The 23243-nt window shown below is 37.3% G+C and overlaps 1 protein-coding gene across 1 annotated transcript; it reads left to right on the top strand.

Annotated features, from left to right (window-relative positions):
- Window positions 1-1438: 1438 nt before the first annotated feature.
- LOC121296219 (guanine nucleotide-binding protein subunit alpha-13-like) lies at window positions 1439-21497 on the top strand. Its single transcript, XM_041221532.1, has 4 exons — window positions 1439-1763; window positions 5484-5710; window positions 14932-14982; window positions 19618-21497. Exons 1-4 carry the CDS (start codon window positions 1481-1483, stop codon window positions 20188-20190), a joined length of 1134 nt encoding a protein of 377 aa, XP_041077466.1. The 5' UTR covers window positions 1439-1480; the 3' UTR covers window positions 20191-21497.
- Window positions 21498-23243: the final 1746 nt, after the last annotated feature.

Here is a 23243-nt window from a genome sequence, read left to right as displayed (position 1 = left end):
GGTCTTTGGCTGTAACATATGTACTCCTTGGGCAGTATATAGTGCCTTAGCCATATTTTTTCCAGAAATCAACAACGACTTGGAGTGAAGCCAATTCACATTGTGTTTTGTGAGTCTGTTCTTCTGTCTGCTCACAGCTGGTTTAAACTTTCCTTCAGTCAGGCCAATTACTGCTGGTAAGCCCTCGCTGGTGTCTCCTTGGTACTAGATCTTAAGTAACGTTCTTTAAGATTAGTTTCCTGATTATAATATGTGTTACATTCATTTCAAATATTCACCACCGTTGTAACACAACAGGGCGCCACGGTGAGGTCATGGTCCTGGGTTTGATTCCCGCCTAAGGGTCTGTCTGTGTGGCGTTTAGATGTGCTCGACCATGTTTGCGTGGGTTTCCTCCCACAGTCCAAAGACAAGCTGTTCAGGCTGATTGGTCACTCTAAATTGCCCTGTGTGTGTGTGTGTGTGTGTGTGTCCGTCCGTCCGTCCTGCGATGGACTGGCGTCCCGTCCAGGGTGTAGCTCCGCCTTGCGCACTGTGTCTGCCGGGTTAGGCTCCGGCTCACCGAGACCCTGTAAGAGGATTAAGGGGTTGATGATGTTGGATGTATCACAACACCTTGCATTTAAGGAGGGAAGGAAACCTTAACACAAATGTGATTACACTATGTAACACAATTTTTGTTCCTGGGCAGTAAGTGTTATTTCCTAATTGCTTATGCCTCAAAAGTATAGAAAATGGTTATTATTCCTCACAAGCTTTGCTTTTGTGACCAGGACAGTGATATTTCAAAATATCACTATTTCCAATGGGAAAACGGGCAAATGTGTGTCTTTTCGTTCACATAAAGTCAGAAAAAAACAACATATGACTCCAAATTAACATGTATTTATACTAAAGTAATACAAACATGACTACAAAAGATTTAGAAGTGAGTAGTTTTTCGAGATTTACGATTATATTGTCACAATAAAACTCAAAGACAGATAACGATTTAAATCGTACATCTCACTGCCAGGTCGTGCGTATACAATATGAAGTCTCCTCATAGAGATGCTATCTGATGCTATATGTTTTTTTTTTAACTTTTATATACATGATGTTGAACATCCAAATATATTTGCCATCTTTTTGTTATAGTTCGGGGCAAGAGGTCAAGTCTAAAAGTTTTTTTTTTTTTTTTTTTTTTAGAGTAACAAAAACAATACATGTTTTATTCAGAAAATACATGTGTTACTCTCGCTTTAAAATGCGTGTCATCACCCAATTAAACCGACTGCATCGTCGTTGTCTTTTTATTATTATTATTTTTTTGTTTGTTTTTGTTTATTTGTTTATTTATTGATTATTTTAGGCAGCCTGACCATTCCAAGCACAGAAGTCACGTAGCGCGCCGTGCTCGTCCCCCTCCCGCTATAGTGCCCCGCCCGGCCCGAGAGCGCGCCCCTTCTCTCCCTGCTGTATCGATGAAGTTGGTTCAAAGATGGCGGATTTCCTGCCGTCCCGGTCCGTCTTATCGGTTTGTTTCCCGAACTGCTTGCTCAACAGCGTCGAGGCAGAACAGATCAGAATATCTAAGGAGATCGACAAGTGCATTTCCCGGGATAAAACCTACGTGAAGCGACTGGTAAAGATATTACTGCTCGGAGCCGGCGAGAGCGGCAAGTCGACTTTCCTCAAGCAGATGCGCATCATCCACGGCCAGGACTTCGATCAGCAGGCCAAGGAAGATTTCCGGGCTACCATTTACAGCAATATTATTAAAGGTAAAGTCGAGAAAGAAACGACTTTAATTCCGGTTAGCTTGGTGGTTATCGTAAACGGAAAATTGTTTTTAAACTGCGAAACCTACAAACTTTTAGTTTAAGTGGATCAAACTTCTGTTGTAGCTAGGGCATCACCATATCTCTGTCCCGTCCGAAGAAACGCCCATGTTATTTTTTGGTATACTGTTAAGATTAGGAAGGGGGAGTTTTGGGCGCTAGTTGTTTTTAATGTATTTATTTTTATATTTCATTGTTTAAAATTGTTATTATTTTATTCAATCTGAACGTGAATAAGTGTTTGGCGGGGTTATCTTTGTATAACGTCGCGGGCAAGTGGAAGAAAGTTACTTGTAGAACACGAGAAAAAAAAAAAAAACTATTAAGGCAGTACACACGATACATGTTCGTAGTTACATAACGTAACTATTTGCAGTGAAGATGGTTGTAAATAGCCAGAAATTGCTTGGTTTTATTAAAGTGTAGTGATTTTGAAGGTATTGTTTTTGAAATTGAACAAAGGTAATGGTTTATGAAGTTTGGCGCTGCGGTCTGCGTTTTCAGAGTTACAGAGCAGTTTCGCGTGAGGGGGGCTTTTGTTTGTGATTAAAGCAGTAGTTTGTAAGTTACTAACTTCCTCCGTTACCTCAGAAACGGAAAACGGTTCACTAAAAATACCATCTTTGTGGTAGGAAAGAACCCATCAGTGAGTATTTGCCTTGTCCATTGTCAATAGTGGTTGTTTTTTTTTTTTTGTTTTTTTTTTTTTTTTTTGGGGGGGGGGGGGGGTGTTTGTGCTTTTTAATCAAACATTGACACAAACTTATTGAATTGAGACTAGAGCTTTTAGGCATTTGGTAATAAACTAAGCCTATATAAAAGGTGTAGTAATTTGGTAAAAACGGTGACATTTTGTAGTCTTGTGACCAAGCTTTGCGTGACAGAATGACTAACAATATACACAATTTAGTCGGCCACAAAAGTAGCTAGTTTAAGACCCCCACCCTCACACACTAAAATACAATAGGATTCCAAGAGGCAATGTTGTATTCAACTTATTACACTGTCAGTATAAAACAAAACCAGCAGCAGAGCTATGTCATCTTCCTTCATTCACATCTGTTCCAACAATTTGACAGGAAGATTTGTTTTCTCCAGGGAATATCATTTTAATATTATTAGTAACAGTAGATAGAATTACAGTAATGCAAATGCATAGCACTAAAAAGTTAGTTCTGCAGTCAGTAAGATGGAAGGAGCAAATAAACCATGATCTTTGTTTTGTTTTTTCCAACAGTGGAATGGGCAGTAAAGTTACGATATATAAATATAATGTATGTGTGTTTGTTTCCATGGGGGATTGCACCAGTTATTGAAAGTCATAAGGGGAGATTTCCTGGACTAGCAGAGCAGAAGTTGTATCTTTTTCTTTCTGTTGGATCACAGGACATTCTTTCTTTAGGTTAGATTTTGTTTGTCATTTTTGTTTGTTTGTTTTTATAAAAGATTTGCACACAGTCTCTAGCAAGCCCACCCACTTTAGATTTTATAAATGTTGTAAAATGATTTAATATTCTTTAGCAACCCCATTTTGATCAACCAGTTTACTTATTCCCGCTTTAAAAGTTACACTTTCATTGACAATGGCACTGCTGGAAAATTTCAGCTTTGCCACCAAAGATCGATTTGAAACCACAATGTGTTCTCAAAGTACCAAGTATTGGTGTCTTAGTTTTAATAGAGAGTAGAATTACACTCAATGTTTTGTTCAGGCATTATTTAAAAAATGGAGATGGACCAGTTTTACAGTCAGCGCCACAAAACTGTTAGCAGAACTATTGTATGAATTGTAAAATACATTTTGTAGTTTTATGTAGCATTTGTTGGAATTGTCTGGGTTTATCTTAAAATGGCTATAGGGTATTTTGAATTTAGTTAAATCCCACGGCAATTCTTGATCATAAATTAAATGATCAGACATTGAACATGATTGTCATTGCTAATTAATGGAAACACAGTACCTATTTTTGAATAGCTGTTAGATCCCACCTCCAAGCAATTCTGACCAATATCCATAAATTATTTATATTTTAAACAAACCAGCACAAGACATGTTTAATATGCTATACCAAAGACCCAGACAGTTAACCCACTGTAAATGGGTTAATGCTTATAAAGCACAATTTAGTTGCGTCTAGGCACAAACTGGTCTGAAACAAGAGAAGCGAGAACAGTGGAGTGGCTCTATTGTACTGTCAGGCTAAATATTTACACTCTAGCACTGTTACTTGACGCCACAGTTCAGCATAGTATGCAAAGGCTGGCCCCATACTGATGAAGAAAACAATACGAAGTTTCTTTTGGTCTACAAGACATTCTAAATAACTTGCATTTTCAGTTTTTCTGGAAACACTGCATCCCAATTTAACTAAAGGAAAACCTTGGTCTAATCCCAGTCTGTAAAGAATCCATTGTTTTCTGAATTCTATTGAGAATACTGTGTAATCATGAAAACTTTTCTATTGACTATGTCTTTTAAACTAAATTGATTCTGTACCTGATACTGTAACACATGTGTGCATACACACCCTTAGTGTGTGACATTTAGTAAATGTACACACAGGAATGGACAGTGCTTCTAGCTTGGTGTGACTGCTACCAGGGCGTGTTTAATGGTTATCTACACAAATTGGTTACTACCGATATTTATGAATGTTACGTGGCTCCAGGTAACACTTGGGAAGTGCCTCGTATTCCTCTGGGTTTGTGACGGAAGTGCTACATTGATGTGGTATCGAAGGAGAGAGGAAGCATGCACTGTGACGTCACATGCCCCTGTTTGTACTGATCAAGTCTAAATTGTTACCAACGCAAGAGCCTCAAATCTTCTGTTCAGCGGTGTGATACATTGCAGGATATAAATGGAGGCAATAGAATAATTGTATCAATCTGTGTGAATTGCAATTCGGATCATTTCCTGTGTATTTTGGCTGTTGTAGTTATTCTTTATATAAAAGAAAGTTGGCATTAGACTAATTCTCTAAGAATTTGTTCCACAGTTTGAAATTTTATCCTGTGTTTTACTTGTTTATGTGGTTGGTTTTTTTGTGTTTGTTAAAATTCTATGTAGCTTGTGCATACCCATGCAATCCTTTTGTTTGTAGGACAAGTTACCTTTTTGCAGAAATGCAGAGCCTTGACAAGGTCTTGGGATAGGTAAACATTACACCTTATTTATTGAGGGTGCAATTTTATAATGTATTTGTTGTTCAAGTCAAGTGTGGTCTTTAATTTTATTCACTGGTTATGTAGTACTAATTCCTGGAAAATGTTGTCAGTGTTTATTTTTACCTGTTGAGGCAGTTATAAATAATTTCCACATGGGCATTTGGTTTTTGGTTGTGATTTATTTTCTCTGAGCACTTACTGATCTTTAAGCACTGGTTGCTTGTTTCCATTGGCGTGATGACCAAAAACAGCTGCGGGTGTTGGTTGCAAATGGATATGTACATGGTGGCCTATTGTCATGCTGGTTAACCTTGCCCATCAGTGAAGTGTAAATTAGATTTCTCAGGTACACTATGCTGGTATTTTATCAGTTAGCAATGTACTTGCGATGTACTGAGTGCTGGCGGTTTAAGGTTTACTGTTACGTGGTATATGTGTGTTTTTCTGCTGAAGAGTGGGAGCACTGTGTAATGTATACTTGTTTTGTCTTTTAAGGGATTAGAGTACTGGTGGATGCCAGAGAAAAGCTGCATATCCCCTGGGGTGACCCATCTAATCAAACACATGGAGAGAAGATGATGGCATTCGACACCAGGTCGCCGATGGTGGCCCAGGGACTGGTGGAAACCGAGATCTTCATGAACTATCTGCCGTCCATCCGAGCCCTGTGGGGGGACACTGGGATACAGAATGCCTACGACAGGAGACGAGAGTTCCAGTTGGTAAGACACAGGATATGAAATCATTTTTTTTAATCAATACCTTTTTTAATACTCCCAAGTGCAATAGTGAGTTCGGCTGTTTCTAGGACAGCACTGAAAAGCTATTCTCATTGAGAGGAGCTGCTGCTGCTGCTCTGGGTGGAGGATTGGTATTCCAATAAGCAACTTTCAAGTATACAAAACATTAACAAGTGTTTTTGGTTTGAGGTACAATTCATGGCATCCTTGCATTGGGGAAGACTAAGGCTTTCCCTAAATCTCCCTGCCTTTCTTATGTCTGTATTGTAGGTACACGTACATGCAGCTCTGCTGACTTTGCCCCTCAAACTCTGCACTCAATCTGGCCTTGCTCCAAAGTCTGTTTATTTTTATAAACTCTTAAACTGAGAAACCTTCTGTTTTTACATGAGTGAAAATCGTTCAGACGGCATTGAAGACATTTTAGAGCAATGGGTCTCCTATTTAAATGATAAATCTTAAAGTGGAAATGGAAATAAGACTGTCCATTTGTAACAGATTCAGTTTTTAACTACAATAGCTAAAATAACGTTGAAGCCATTCAGTGTATCCCATTATGGGCGTGGCCTAAATAGATGTCATACAAAAAAGCACATTCCACACATGCTATGCTATTCTTTCTGATTGTATCTCACTGCTCCTGTTGTACAGTAAACCCACATTCTGTGGCTTCCATGGGGATAGTTTTTTCACTGTGCAGATTGTATGTTTTTCAAGAAAAGCAGTTGGGCTACCAAGCTTCAAGGATGGCTGCAAACCTTGATCGATTGTGGGTGGAGAAAGACTGAACTTTCCTTTTGACATGCATAGGAATTCTCTCTGGCCTGTGAGAAGGGACAGATTGCATTTCTTGTAGCTTGTAAATACGAAAGATAGCACAAAAGGTACAGTGGGCTTCTGTTTAGAGTTAAAAACTGGGAGGGCAAGTCTCCTTGCTCAAAATATGACTACTATTTGCAACCTAGAATATAATCTCTTGTGCCTCAATGTGCCTATCTGAAAAAGTAGTGTAAAATAGGTCACTGTGAAACTGTAATCACTGTGTTTCATGTTACACTAGCATTGGGGATTAGACTAAATCAAGAGAATAGTGGCTCTGTAGTCATAATGATGCATTCAAATAGGTTATTTTACATTGTTCTAAGACATCGCCTTTCATGATTTTACCAGGGGTGATTGGTCCTATTTCTGCTTGGTCTATTGCTTTAAAGATATACAAGTCAACTGTTACAGTTTACAGTATGTGTCAATACAAAGTTGTACTGTCAGAACACTTTTTTTTTTTTTTTTTTTTAATTAATTGACATTGTTTAAGCAGTAGAGTCTGGGATAGGCCTATAGGATATCTGTAGCCTTTAATGGGAAGTAAAACAAAAAGTGTAATGGCTTGCTGTGAAACTGACTCATGAGCTGCAAAAATATATATAGTTGGAGTATCTTCCCTAAAAGTAACTTCCTCTACCTACTGACAATTTATTCTATTTTCGGCACAGATTCCTTATTTATATTTGGATTTATAACTTATGCAAGTATTAAATTCAACCGCAAATTGAACTACCATTTGTGACGACAAGCTTTGCGATGTATAGCAATTAGGAAGTGCTTAGTTCTGCAGTTTACCAACAATGGATATCTTTGATGGAAGCGGCTGGAAATTGTTTCATACACATTAGTCAATTTGGTACTTGGGTATCCTTGGACCCTTAACAGTAGTTAATTATTTATTTATTTGAACCACGGATTTATTATGTTAAGATCCTTAATCTTTGAAATGCCAGTGGCTGTTGTGGATTAAGGTGTGGGGCAGGGGTTAATTGCATGTTAGTTTGTCTCTTATCTTATTGATTTGCAATTTTACAATGCTGTTTGCCTCTACATTCTGCACTGCTTATTTTTTCATTTAATTCTATTAGCTTTTGCATGCTGCAAATGGTACATTAAGTTATTTTAATGCAGTTAGGCAGAAGTACAGTCTCTCGCTATTTCATCAAGTGCTAAAGATCACATTTCCCACTCAAAACACTCTTGTAGTTGCAGCTATCCTGTGTTTGTATTTATGCGTTTCACAATTCTCGTATGTATTCCATTAGTACTGTTATAGTAACCCACCTTCATAGGTATTAAAAAGTACATAACAGCTTCAATGTTTTAAATTAAACGATAAGTTAACATTAATTATTAATATTATTTTTATTTAAGTTTTATAATTTTTTCTCCTTTGGTATAGTTTCTTTCTCAAGAAACAACACCGCTAAGTCCTCCTCTTGTCCACCTCTTGAATCTTTATTGTCACTTTATGTGAAAACCTAAATATGCTTGCATACTCCTTCTACCTAGTTATCGCAAGTGCTGTTCAAATATCTGAAAAAAACTTTGTACACAAACCACCTTTTCATGATCTGGCTAAAAATGAGCCGGGATCCAATCCTGTTTTTATATCCCATAGCACCACCGGCTCCAGGTCACTGATGCCAAGTGTATTTACTTTACTACTAAATACTATTGACATTTGGAAACTGGACAACTAATGTTAAAAGCTACGTGTAAAATTGTATGTAAATTACTTTGTTATAATATTGTACAAAATCATTATCGGTAAGTCGCAGTTACAAAGCTCTGAATCTATCTCATGATAAAATGTGACATTTTTCAAACAATTTGCAAGAGAGAAATCACTAACTTCACATACTTCTTCCACTGCCTTCTCCAATCAGTGACATCACAGGAGTGATTTCCAGCAATGGCGGATTACAGTCTGATAGACAGCTCGTTTTATATACCAATCAAAACCAACCCGAGATTACATTGCTTTCCCATCTATTTTATTTACAAACAAGTGTTTATCTCCTTTAACACAGTGGATTCTAGGCATTGAGGTCTAGTGTGACATGAGCACAGATGCCTTTGTGGTCAAGTTAGTCATGGCTGTGTCTTACTGTCCTGTATACATCAAGTAGATTGAATATGAGGAAGCTTATTCATGACATGTCAATGCTGAATGCATATTTATCCATTTCCATAGTGAGACTCGACCACATGCCTATTCCCCAGAGGCTCAAAAACACTGTTTCAGTCCTGATGATGCCCTGAGCTGCAAAGATCAGGCAAAAAGTGTTTCCTTCGGCAGTTCTTTCACTGACAACATTTTGCTTGTCTGGGGGTGACGTTATCCGGTTGGTTGTGAAGTCACAAGTTAATTTTGTAGTTGAACGTATTTAATAGTACCTTACCATGGCCTGATGGTGTGGCTGATGTAACAGATGTGTCATTTGAGAAGTTAAATTGATGCTGTCACATATTTAGGTGTTTAATTGTGAATATGGGGATCAGTTAATGGTTTAAGCTTGGTCCCACACCCAATCTCTTCTGGACTGCATTAAAAGGCTACTGCTACCCCACGTAGTGTCAAGGAAGGCACTTGATTGGTTTAGTGCGCTGCTAGGTGTCTGTTGTTGTTTTTGGGTGGATTGAAGTCTTTCTTGGCTACTGTGAAGCAGGAGAGGAATAACAGGAAGCAGTGCCCATCCTTGCACACTGTAGAAGGAAGTGTGAATGGTCCACCCCTGATTGAGAACAGGCTTTAAAGCGTGGGCCAATCACAACAGAAGGCACTGCGTTTTTTGCATTCCCTTTGACTGAAAAATATGGTGCCGGCAGCTCCTATACAGTAGGAGCTTGTTTCCTCAATAGTGTAGGTGGAAGTGCTAAATAATTCTGTAGTTCTACATCTTGTACATAGTGATCATTGTAGACTAGTAAAACTTGATGGATGCCTAGGTGTGGTTTCACTGTTTCATGCAGGTGGAAATGCAACTGAACAGTTTCAACCCTGAACTTTTTGAAAAACAGTTCAAGATCTTAAATAAGTTATGGAAATAATGCATATACATTATAGCCTAGTACCAGTACTAAATTTAGTAGAATTTTTTATTTTTCTTGGCCAGTGTTATTCAGTGCCTGGAGCCACAAATGTTGACAAAATAAATAAAAACTGCTTGATCAATAAACCTATGACCCAACTTTTCACCCACATTTTGAAGCAACAATGCTTCCTGCGATCTAGATAAGATGGAAATCCCAAGTGTCAACTTAGCAATGGCTGCTCGCCTACTAAAATAGAAGTGAAAGTACAGTGCAGAAGGGCAGTCATGTGTTTCAGTATAACTCAAGATGTGGTGGGTGTGGATGCTTACAAATACAAGTTCAAGAACTTCTATTTTGGTATTTTTTGGGGTTGGCTGATTGGAATCAGACTACCTTAAGCTTATTTTGACATATGATTTGTAAGGCTTACCACAGGACAAGCAAGGCTAGTTTTATTGAAAATTGAAAGCTGTTTTTCCTCCGTGAATGTGGGTCTTACCTCTTTGGGCAATACTTAATGTGTATACCTGGGACTGTTTTACCATGCACAATGTAGTACAGGATCACATTAACTGGTGTGCATCGAAAAATGGTCCGAAGCACTCCTGCAAAAAGGATGATTGATTATGCCTAGAGAAGCATTATCCTGTTGCTCAGTAACGATCATGAGTTACAGTGGTCTTTGTGGCATCCACCTCCCCCATTGTGTACTGTGGGCAACTCTGTGGTAATGGTATAGTTATTGACAAGATCATTAACTCCAAAAAGTTTAAAATGGAGAAAGCAAATTACATTAACAGATCACTAATGGTTTGTTAAACTTCCTCCCTTAGTTTATCCTTCAGTGTGTTCTGTCAGAAAGCAGGCCTCGTTTTCAGTTTGTTCTGGAAAGGTAGTTTTTAAAGTCACAGGCTTGTTCTCCTTTCCTCCTCCGTGCCACCAAATCACTAGTCTAATAGGATGCTGCTGTACCTACCGTACTTGCAGCAGGAGAAGGTTATACCGTAAACAACTGTAGGTCTTACTGGCATAAGTCACTCCCTCCTTTTTTGAGACTTCAGTTTTAGGAAAACACCTATTTTGTGTGTGAAATACTTTTTTTACAGTAGATTTTTTTTTTCCCTAACATGCTCAACACCGATGACTTGATATTTCGAAATAAGCCTTATTTGCAACATTTTATTCCTTAATGTTTTTTGAGTTTTTATGTTTTTGGTTAAACTGCTAGAAACTGTTTTTCAAAATGTTAAAAGTAATAATTAACAGAACGTAAAATCAAGTGTTACAGCACATCTGTATTAAACTACAAGTATTTTATTTTTGCTTAAAGTACCCAAACAAGTTCAAGAACATATCTTTGCTTTACTGAACATTTCTTTCCAAGACCTCACTTGGACATTAGTTCCCGCTGCACTGGCGCTTACAAATTCATTGTATTCGTTTATATTGTTAATCAGAACCATAACTTTAATTGTACTATTATGTTGCATTGAAATGTAGAACAAGTTACAGTATGCATTAGTCATTCAAAGTACACCCTTCAAACCAAAATGTTTTCTACATCTGGCCATTAACACTTTCCTCCTCTGCGTGTTTCTTTGGTAATTAAGTTTGTCTTTGTTTCGTCTCCAGTCATGTACACTGTTTTCAGCATAGCGTCTGACATGTATTTCAGCAAATTCAACAATTTCAAACCTGTTAAGCAGTGTTTTCTTTTTTTTCTTACTGTCCTACTTTATCCAGTCTCAATCACCTGCATTATTGTAGCATTGCAGTTCCAACGAACAGAAGACTTGGTTTACTATCAGCTTTCTAACCAATAGCTGTTTGGTACGGTTCCCAGTGGCGGGTTCAGTTTGAATACAGTGTAGCTGTGACATTTTGAGAGGTCTGAAAGCTTGTGTTTAACATTCAGAATGACTAAGGGTATTGAGAGTAAGAAATTAAAACATTTATTTATTTATTTCAAACAGATGTAACAAATTATGTTAATTGCTAATCACTGATCCTGTTTGCATTTTAATCTTGCAGTTGCGTGCTTTATTCTTTTCACTCTTGTTCTGACTGATTTCTTTTCAGCAAAAAATACCCAGTACACTGATAGCAAGTCCATTTTCTTCAAAGAGAATATAAGTCTTAAACCCAATTAGTCTTTAGTTAGTAGTATATTCTCTTATTAGGATGCAGAAACAGCTTACAACAGAAATGTTAATTCACACATGCACACAGTCTTGTCATTCTGTGACCTTTTAAGAGATGTTTTTTAGATACGTAAAAAAATAAAATAAACTGCAACTCCCACTTGCCTAGGTTTTCAGTGGGGTCTCGGGGGAAGGAAGCAGAAAGATTTCACACTTAACTGTGATTATCCGCTTTCTGTGATGTTCCTTTAAAAAAAGAAAAAATAATCCATCTGGTATGTAAACACATTATTGCAGATTAACATTAAGTTAAGAAGGCACACAAGTGTTCAGAACCAGGGCTCAAAAACGATGAGCTACATTTCTAAATCCAGTATTTGTGTTTTTCATCGAGTGTGTTTTAAATGTTTATCACCTTGGGGCATTTCAAAATCCAAATTAACAGGTTAAAAATGTGTATTGCCTCTTGTATACAGCACTATATCATCGGGTTAATTAATAGAAGATAGCTGATTTCAGTTTGTGTGTAGAAGAATGGGTACTTCCACAATCGGTATAGAGATGATGGGGCATTAAACGTGCTATTAGGTATAAATATACCCCACCCCCCCACGCTATGCTGTGTTTCTTTACCTACAGCTCCTTTTAAAGATAGGCAATGGGGAAACTCAGATTTCTAAATAATGTAATGAGCTGAAAGGAAACCAGAAAGGAAATGATACTGAGCAAGCAACCATTTGAAACAGTGGCTTATAAATGAGCAAAGTGAAGAACATTGCACTGAATAAAAAGGTCAGAGTTTGCAGGGTCCTTTGTGACAGCATGCAGTTCGGAGGCTGCTGTATGAACATGTTTTTGTTAGAAGCAAGAGAGCTGAGCTAAAGGCAGGGCAGCACGCTTCTGTCAGGTTTTGACTTCCGTTTGTACAAGATGGAGATGAATACAGGAAGCACGAGGGGAGGAAATGCGATAGTGTGCCTGTTTGTTGATTTTAGAGATGTGTTGTTGACGCACTTCTAGGACGCACATTGCAAGGGGTTTACCAGTACTGTATCTATAGAATCACATATTCGGTGGAGTTTCACAGGTTTTTTGAAAGCTCTTGTTTTTTTTTTTTTTCTTTTTTTTTAGTAATAAAGGCTTTATTTTAAATAAAGGGGCCACTACCTACACATTTTTCATGGGTTCTCTTGTATCGTGGCATACAAAATCTAGTTAAGGCCCATATCTTGAATTCATATTTTTGTGTTCCTGCTTTTAGTTTTCAGGAAGTCTGACTCAAAGCTGAGGGGAAGCGACCAAACAAATGCTGTAATCGGCCTTAATTGACTTCATATCCTGCCTTGGTACTTGGGTAGATTTTGAAAGTGAAGGCTTGTCCGAGGCAGTTTTGTTACTGTTCATCCATGAGTGACATACTTTGAATCTGTGGGTCAGATTTTTATTCCTGACTTGGTTTTATAGAGAGAGAAATCCGGTATCTATAAATTAAAACATGGATCCATTCTTAGTATAGATCCCATTAATAAAAAAACTGCAGTTTTTTTTTTTTTTTTTTTTTTTTATAATTGAAATCTCTATCTATTGAAATGTGTTGCATGCAGGCATTGGGTTACAGCTAGAGTTGGCAATGTTCAATTATATTTTGGGAGGTTTCCTAGTAAAATTCTGCAGCCTGTTTCATAGAAGACCTGCAATTGCAATGAGGTTGCGTTGTCGCTGCGTGTGTTTCATAAAGGTGGCAGTCCTGTTTTTTTACAATTTTGCAATGCGTGAAATCAGTAACCTGGTAATCAATTTTAAGGCAAAGTGACAGATTGGGTAAATTCCCCAATGGCAGGGTTGCAAAGGAAAGCTATTATTATTATTATTTATTTTTTATTTTTTTAATAGAAAGATACAATTATTAATGGCTGATTAACACATCTGTTCTAGTCAGCAAAGTTTGTCACAAAGCAAAAAAAAAAAAGTTGCAGATGAGCACTGCAGTAAACACTGTTGTGGAGGAGCAAAGAACAGTAGCTGAAATAAGAAATGGATAGATCTAGCAAGCAGAATAAAGGAAAAAGGGAGATGAAAAAAACTAAAGTTGATTGAGGGAAACAACAATACCTCACTGTTGACAGTTGAAGGCTGTACTTTGAAGTTATACATACATACAGAAAGCCCTTCAGCTGTGAAAAAAAGTAAACTGCAGTTCTTTCTACACAGCTGAAAAGGGGCTTTTAGTTGAAACGTATGTAGTCGGCCAAGCACACTCGCTACCATGACACTTTTATTAATCTATTAGAGGCATGCCTGATAATCAAGCTGCATTTTAGCCTCATTATTTAAACTTGTGGGGCAGATAATAACATGGAGGTGGCTGCTGCAACAAAGCTTGGTTATTGCTGTGGTGAACTGTAGCTGAGCCATACTGAGGAAAGTGGTTTTTGTTTCCTTGATCTGAGGAACTGGCGGGCCTATTTTAGGTAGTTACCTAGAAGTGAGGAGGAGGTGTTTGTCACTATTTTTGTCACCTTGAGTTTGGTCCATTTTATTTATTTGTGTCACGTTTGTGTTTAACATTTATTTTACACATTTCATTGATTATTATCATCCACGTAATTGCTGCAAGGCAATATGCCCAAATAATGCTGTTATCATAATAAATCTGTACTTTTGGTTGTATTTAATAACATTTGCTACTTGCTGCTTCTGCCTGGTAGTCGCAGGTTTCTGGTGAAAATTGGCAATGTTGCGAAAGTTTAATGAAAACCAGTTTATTTGCGAGATGCTTGCGATTTGTGAATCGTTGCAGACGGACCCCTGGAATGTAATGTCATACACAACCAAATAAGTTTTTATATAAAACACATTCAGCAAGAAAATGAATGTCTTTCAAAAATAAATTCTTGGAAATGCAGTTACATAAATTAATTTCCAGCTGTTAAGCTGCAGCAACCATTTAGTTGATTATTCCTTTTAAAGTCAATTACTTTGTCTAAATGGGTCTCCTTAAAAGCATCTGAAAACTAATTAACAAAGTGGTTGAACTTTATGGGCTTTAAGAATTAAGTTATTTTAGTTTAACTAGTTGAGCTATACCAGTAAATATATAATAAACTACATATTTGATCAAACAGGTTTTTTCAGTCAAATTTTTCGAAGGACCTAGCCTATGGCTGTTTATTAATCCATTTTGTTTGTTCTCTGCAGGGTGAATCCGTAAAATATTTCTTGGACAATCTGGATACGCTTGCAAAGCCGGTAAGTTCTGGTTTATTTTTATATTTAACATGAAGAGCATATTGCAGAAGTGTCCCTTGAAATGGTAAAGAAATCCCCAGATTAAATTATTCCCAGGTCCAGGAAATCCACAGTTAAACCCTGCATTATATTAAGGCAATGAGAGAGAGAGAGAGAGAGAGAGAGAGAGGTATATGATATATGTGGATTTGCACTACTTGTACATTTTTGTATTGCATTTATAACAATAATTGCTTAGTCCAATAAAAAGTATCCCCTCCTCCTTTGTCTAACATTACATAGAAACCTAAACCTACCTAATTTTGATTTAAAAAAAATCCAACAATTGGCCCAATGAGTATTACCAAAAGTGGACAAAATTATGATTTAGCAACCATGTTGCCTACCTTAAACAAACAAGACTGTATCATAATCCTAACCATTTGTCTGCTTTCTTTGTTTAGTCTACTTTTTTAATACTCTCTTGTTCATAGCACCCCTATCGTTAAGTGATCCACGCTATAAGAGGAATGGAACAAACCTGTTTGGCTGGTTTTATGGCTTGTTGCCAGAGCACTCCATTTCTTGTACATTTTTTTTTTTTTTTTTTTTTTTTGCTACTTCAATTGGGAGGGAGCATGTCTTTTTACCAGCAGCAAAATAAAAATCTTCAGTGCTCCTGTGTTCGCGAATGTGATCTATATTCCTACTAATACAGGGGCTGCCTAGGTGTGGATTTTCATATCTAAAGGGGTCTGGCCCCCTGCTTAGATAGAGATGTATAAAAATGTTTCAGGTAGTGAAGCTAAATAACTGTCCGGCTTATGATTTGCTGCTGTTGGGACACCTAGTGTAGAGGGTTAATTACTACAGTCCTCCCAGATTAAATTTAATATACGCTAAGGCTGAAGCGTCTGTATCATTTTTGTGTAAAGGGTTTAAGCAAAAGGAATTAATTAAATTTGAAATCGGCAATTACTTTTTGCATTAAGCGCAGAGCTTCTCTGCTGCCCATGAGTCTGACTCGCTGAATCTGCATGCGAATGAGCTCGCCTTCTCCCCTCTGCCCAGCCCGATGGGATTGCATCTGTGCAGGAGCCTTCAAAGTTAGCAAGTTAAGACCATTGTGTTAAAATTAAATACTGTATCAACCAAGCAACAAATACAATGCCTTCTGATGTTTGGCAATTATTATCTAAAGTAAGACGGTGAGAAAGTAATGCTTGGGATACTCTGGTAACACAACTAATCTGCATGACTGTTTAATGATATGGCACCCTACAAATCTTCAAACAAAATCTGCATGTATATCTGAACTAGCCAGGAGTAAAAATGAGTAAAAACAACCAAGATCATTCCAAAAGTTGTCTCTTGGGTTAGAAATATTAAGCATGCTGCCAACGTCAGTCCCTAGTGAGCAGGTATTCAGTGATGCTGGGCAGATTGTAAGCAAGTGCCAGTCATCGCTTATATTTTGCAAAATGTGGACACTGTCGTGTTCCTTTAATACTATTAAAATGTAAGCCATGGACAACACTCTTGTTACTAAATAACTTTTTTAATTTTTTTTTTTTTTTTTTTTTTCTCTTGACTGATTGTTACTCTGACTTGTGGATTTAAACAACTTTTTGTTTTTTTGTGTTTTGCTTTGAGCCCCTAACTGGTACAAACGGATAAAAATAAATATTTTTATATATATATATATATATATATATATATATATATATATATATATAATATATATATATATATAGAATATATAATATATATATATATTTATTAACGTTAATGGCATACTATGCTTAAACAGATGTAATCTGCATAATAGTTTTTAAAACGTTACTAGCAGTGTTACACAGTAATCCACAGCTCCACGTGTATTACTGCATTTATTTATTTTTTTAATACCCTTTTCATAACATCTAAATCAATACATCTGCTTTTTTGGAGAACGATATATCGATAGTGAAAAATTTGGCATGTCCCCAGCCTTAGGTATTAACTCTTTGAAAAGCACATGGCTAATTACCACACCCACATATTTAGCTATGAAGTGGTGCAGGTATTTGTAAACAAACTGTAGCTCCCTTTTGCAGGATGGTGATGCTGAGATAATACATGTAATTTTGTAAAGCAAACTAACAATACAAATTATCATAACTCAATAAATGAGCTGTATTATATGGAAAACAGTGACTAGAGACTAAGCTGAGGTAAGGTCTCGTGGTATGAAAAAAAAAAATGCAATTTCACTTTTGAAAGCTTTAGTGCCTAAAGGTTGTTTGCAGTGTATCTGACCCTGCAGAAACAAAAGAACTATTGATTTTAAAAGCAAAAACATGTCTGGTATGGGGATGCTTTTTTAAGGTGTTAAGTGTGCCCGGTACATGCTTCATTAAACAATATTGTTCCTCCTAGCTCTCGTTTAGGAGCAGGAGATCAAAGTAGAAGCAGCTTGCTGTCTGATTATTTAATTACAGGATATAATAGTCACTCTGGTATTTAGAAGAAGATTTAATCTTAGACTGGATAGAGAATATGGAAAAAACATTTGACTAGATAAAACCTAACCGTTATGAACAGTATTTGTAAATGTATTCAAACCTCCTGATGTGGTCAGTAGTGTAATGCTACAAGTTGAGCAGTGCAGGTAGGTGAATGGCTGGAAACGTGTGCTGCAAATTCACAGCCCTCAGGTTTGTCAGACGTTACCTATTTTTTAATTATTCATTTATTTTAAACGGCTCAATAAATAGGTTCTATTGTATGTAGGACAAATGTCATCTTGCTCCATATTTAATATTGCTAGCAGAGGAAATGGCTGTCATTGTAGGTGAAACTGGTACCTTTAACTGAAGCACTATGAATTCAGACACTACAAACAAATTTCAGTGTCCTTTTATTTGTGAAGGTTAATTTTATGAGCCCACTTTGAGACAACACCCTTGTCAAAAGTAAACTGCACGTTCAGGAGTTCTGATAAAGGAAACATTCTTTCATAATGGCTCTGATAAGTTGGAGGCTTGATTTGCTTGATGTACTCCTCTGCATCTTGGGAGATACTCCAGATACTCTTAGGAAATACATAAAGTGTGATACTAAGACTTGCAGTCAAATGCCCATGTTTCTGTACATTTTTTTTTTTTTTTTTTTAATTAAAGCAAGATGGAAAAATAATTTCTTAAATAAAAAGTGATAATTGGATCAGATCTAGTCTGGTTTATAAGGTTTACTATGTTTTCTCATAAATGTCTAGAGTAACTACAGACCGTTCTCCTCGGTGAGGGGGCTTTCTGGATTTACTCATTGAATGTGGTGGGGGGTCGCTGGAGTTGTTTTAGTGAGCTACTAATAGTGAAAATGTTGAGGCGTTCAGCTAAGCTGTTTCTAAACAAATGTACTGTACAATGCCTGAAGTTAGACCCATATTGGGCTTTGTTTATTCATGTTGATGAATTTCATAAAACAGTTTTCTGTTAACCCAAACGACAGATTTAAGCCCACCTTACTATTAAGGCCAGTCCTTTTAAATGTGACGGTTTTCTTCTATTGGGACAAGCTCCATTTAAGATTATTTTGCTCAGTCCATTTTGGTGATGGTAATTGACTGTAGGTTTATATTGTATTACCAAGTAAGCATTTCTGCTTCCTGTTTACATTACAATCCCTAGTTCTCTTCCATTGAAGCATAACTGCTTCTGCTGAATAGTACATTATTGGAAAGCATTTTGTAATTCATATTTGTTAGTTTTTTATTTGCTTTTTTTCCCCCATACGGAACTCCATGCTCTGCTGTTCAGTCTATGGATAATGGTCTTTTACTGTAAAACGCCAAAAGCTAGCAGAGTCCCTTTTACCAAGTAAAATATACGGGGGACAAATTGAAGTCAGTTTTTAAATATAATGTGAATCCTTGGTTTCATGTGTTGAAATGCAAAGAAAGATTAATTCAAGCTACCACAATGCAGTTTTAAATACTCACAAAGGATATACCCAGGATTTGCCTTTTACAGTTTGTACCGGCTTGTATTGGTAGGTTTATTTTTGAATATTGTGCATCATAGATTGATACTGACCCATTGTTCAAACATTGTTGTACACCATGGTGTGTTGACTTTTTGAATGAAGTTCAAATTCTGTCCTTGAGTGAGTCTTCAGTTGCTAGTTTGAGTAAGTTTCCACTCCATTGTGGTTATGTGCTTTGTTGGAGGAGGATAAACTGTGTCGTGTTCACTGCCAGTCAGTGCTGATAAATGAAAAGTTGTTCTAGATGTAACCAAGAAACTTGAGGTAAAACTCAAGCAGTGTTTTGGCTAGTGTATTTCATTAACATAATGTTCAACTGTGTTGTGGTTGAATGTGTCACTGGTGAAGGAATGTCAGATTTGTGGCTTGCTGAAGTTAGTATTAAATATTTCTTCTTGTATTAGCCGTTTATTTTTTCTGTAATTAAAATACATGCAGGTTCAAATGTGGGTGGAAATTGGCATTTTTGGGGGGGAATAAGTAATCTGCAGAACTTCCTGAATCCACTGCAGTTAAATTAAAATCAGGGATTGGTATGGGCTTATAACAAACTTTAAACATTCTCCAACACTCGTGTGTTGCATTGTGTCTTATTTGGTTTATAATGTGTATTTTTCCATTCCTTCTCAGGGCTATCTCCCAAGTCAGCAAGATATCCTGCTGGCGCGAAAACCCACCAAGGGAATCCACGAGTATGACTTTGAGATCAAGAACGTTCCCTTCATAATGGTGGACGTGGGCGGGCAGCGGTCGGAGAGGAAGCGGTGGTTCGAGTGCTTCGACAGCGTCACGTCCATCCTGTTCCTCGTGTCGTCCAGCGAGTTCGACCAGGTGCTGATGGAGGATCGGCAGACCAACCGCCTCACCGAGTCCCTAAACATTTTCGAGACAATAGTCAACAACCGCGTCTTCAGCAACGTCTCCATCATTCTCTTCCTAAACAAGACGGACTTGCTTGAGCAGAAAGTTCAAGTCGTCGCCATCAAGGACTACTTCCCTGAGTATGAGGGGGAGCCCCACAATCTGGCTGACATCCAGAAATTCTTGGTGGAGTGTTTCCGCAACAAGCGCCGAGATCAGCAGCAGAAGCCGCTGTACCACCACTTCACCACCGCCATTAACACAGAGAACATTCGCCTGGTATTCCGCGACGTCAAGGACACCATCCTGCACGACAACCTCAAGCAGCTTATGCTACAGTGATGCTCACTGGGACTCCTTGTTTTTATTCCTTTTTAATTAACAACCTTTTAAACAATTGTTTGTGGGGGTAGAAGGAGAGGGGGGGTTGCAAGTCTACAGCACATAATGGGAATAAACAGGTTGCTGTCAGACTCAATGCTGCAACAAGACCACTTTTTTTCATAGCAAAAACCACCCCCGTCTCTCGCTCTCTTTCTCTGTCTCTCACTCTTTCTCATTTTATTTTCCTTTTGCGGTTACATTGTTAACACCAAGATTGAGTAATTTGTTTTAATGACTAACCAATGTTAATTGAGGATTTTAGGAGAACGGTTAAGTATGTAGGGGTGGGGTTGGTGGATAGGAAATTGTTCCCAAAAAAAGAGCGAGCAGGGCAGTGGCAGAGCACAGATCTATTTGTATGGGTTACTGAGCCGGTGACTGCTGAATCCTCAAATGAAATTGAAGTGGCTGGAACGTTCAAACCTTAATTGTTATTTCACCGTGTTCTGAGCCAAACTGTTTGCCTTCCACAAGCCTGGCCTTCATTTTTTATTTTTTGTTTTGTTTTATAACAGGATATTTCCAGAAAATAACATGTTTTGCTTAGATTTATTTGTGTTGTGCAGTCTTCTGTGGAAGGTTCTTGTAAGTGTTACAGGTTTACAGTGCTTGCCTTTTTGTTTATTACTACTGCAGGATGTTTAAAAAGGTAACGAACTAGGAGAGCACGCTGGCCAACACTCACTTACACAACTTGATACATTTGAATTAGTGCAGTAGCCTGATGTGCAAAGCCAGATAGTTGCTATAGTATGTGGCATTATCTCAGGGGCTGACTTTAGACCACTTTAATTGCTTGCCTATAAAGTTATTGTCGATAGTACCTTTAATGAACATCTACAATCTGTGTCAGAGTCCAACAGTGGTATTAAACCCAAAAGGCAGACTGTCTGAATGTTTAGTGCAGTGAAATTTATATTTTGGAAAGGGGGACAAAAAAAAAAAAACCTAATTGATGTACAATTTCTTACTGGAGTAGTTTTTTGTAACTGAATACCAAACTGAACACCCATTCCTTTTTATTTTCAATTGTCTGTAGTTAAAGCAGCCTTATCCAAAGTGCCAGTTTGTGTTTTTTATAATGTCTGTCAGGTTTTGTTTTTGCTCCCAAATTGATTGCATACAGGGGGGGGGTCATTGTGTAAAGAGATTTTTAAAAATGTTCAAACGTACCACTTTTTTTAATGGTTTATAAATGTTGTGTAACCCTTGTACAGAAACAATTCCTAATTTTCAAAATAGGTTTGATAAAGGCGTATAAATCACGAGTGTTTGAAAGGCTGAAGTTATTTTTCATTGTAATCAATTGCGTGACTTTGATTTTGTCACCTATTTTATTTGAAAGTAATCTTTTTGTCTTTACAGCATGCCAAAACACATTTTTTTGCTGTTCTCTAAAGATGCTTTTTTGAAACTGAACAGTTTTATTTAAATGTAGTCTTTTTGCTGAATGGAAATCACTGTAATAGGTGCTTCCCTGAATTTGACTCATAAACCAGAAGCCTCACTGCTGTTCAGTTGGTATTGAAATTAAAGCTTGATTTTTTTTTTTTTGTTCCTTTCTGTCTTTTTTTTTAGTGTTCCGTTTCATTTGTGAGCTCAAACTTAATGAAACTTAAGTATTATACATTTCAAAAGTCTGTATCTTCTGAATAGTTGAATTGGGGCTTTAGAAATCTCATTGTGTTCCAGTTAATGTGATTTTATAGAAACTGTTTATCTTCAGGTACTGCACTATTACAAGGGTGATTTCCTACTTTGTGATACTTTGCATTTAACAATGAGCTGTTCTGTCTTGCAGTTTTCCTTTTATTTTTTTAACCACCCTATGCTGTGGGGTTGCACTGTACAATGACCACGGCAAGAGTAATGTCTTTTTGGCCCTCGATCATAGCAACAAACAGTTTTTGTCTGACTTCAGGCTTTGATTCTGGATGTATGCTGTTCCTTGCTCTGCATATTGGCCAAAGTGTCTGTAGCTTTCGGCTCTATCTAGGACGATGGAGTCAGTTGCCATTTTTCACCCGTTTCCTGGGAAGATATGAAATGTTGTGTGCTTGCTTTTTTTTTTTTGCAACCGCAACAGTTTTTTTTATAAATAAAGCCTTTGTGAATAATCCACATGCTGACATCTAAATTGGTTTGGAGTGCTGAACTACATAGTACATATGCATAATATCCTCTACTGTTTTAAAATACTAGTCCAATATGTGAGCCGTCTTTAAAAAAGGAGACCAATCTGAAACACGTGGAAGGAATCTTTGAATGGTCATTTCTTGTAAACAAAATGTCTATTGTTGATCATGTTGTTTTATCCACATCCCCTGTATTTCAGAAGTGTCATTCCATCCCTAGTGTTAACGGAGACAGGCTATGTGGATATTGGAAATGATTCAAGCCTAGCAAGTGCTGAACAAATGGGTGACTATCTGGCCTTGTGATTGTGAGTAAAAAAGAAAAGGCTGCCTAACTGACAAGTTGAGTTCAATGTTTAAGCATCGTCTCAACCTCATATTAACATTGCATCTGTACGCATGCCAGATCAGGGCGCACACACACCACTAAAGCATTGACAGACTGATGCTAGTCCATGGCAAAAACATGTTGTACATTTTCTATGTCATTTGCATTATTTTAGCTCTAGGCCATAAGGAAGATCGTACATGAAAGCCCTATATACCATTTTAAAATGTTGACAATTGTTTGAAATATAGAAAAAATAAATACAGCAGTACTGTAACTGCTAAATAAATAACTACTATAACTATAAAATTAATATACTGTAAAACTTTAAATGCCACCGGCGTTTATTTACAATATTTGCCAGCAGACCCGGTGATTATTTGAGACCAGCGTTTTTTTATATTGGATTACTAGCTTGACATGCTTCATGCGGTCATTGAGAAGCCGCTAACACACACAGCCTTGTAGCAACATCGTAACTCAATTTAAACATTCCAGCAACTCTGTTAAAAGGTTGTGTCAGTGGGGAATAAGTAATAGTTTTATAA

This window comes from Polyodon spathula, chromosome 21 (assembly GCF_017654505.1).
Source record: "Polyodon spathula isolate WHYD16114869_AA chromosome 21, ASM1765450v1, whole genome shotgun sequence".
NCBI classification, from domain to species: Eukaryota; Metazoa; Chordata; class Actinopteri; order Acipenseriformes; family Polyodontidae; genus Polyodon; species Polyodon spathula.
This window is presented reverse-complemented; position numbering and strand designations above follow the sequence as displayed.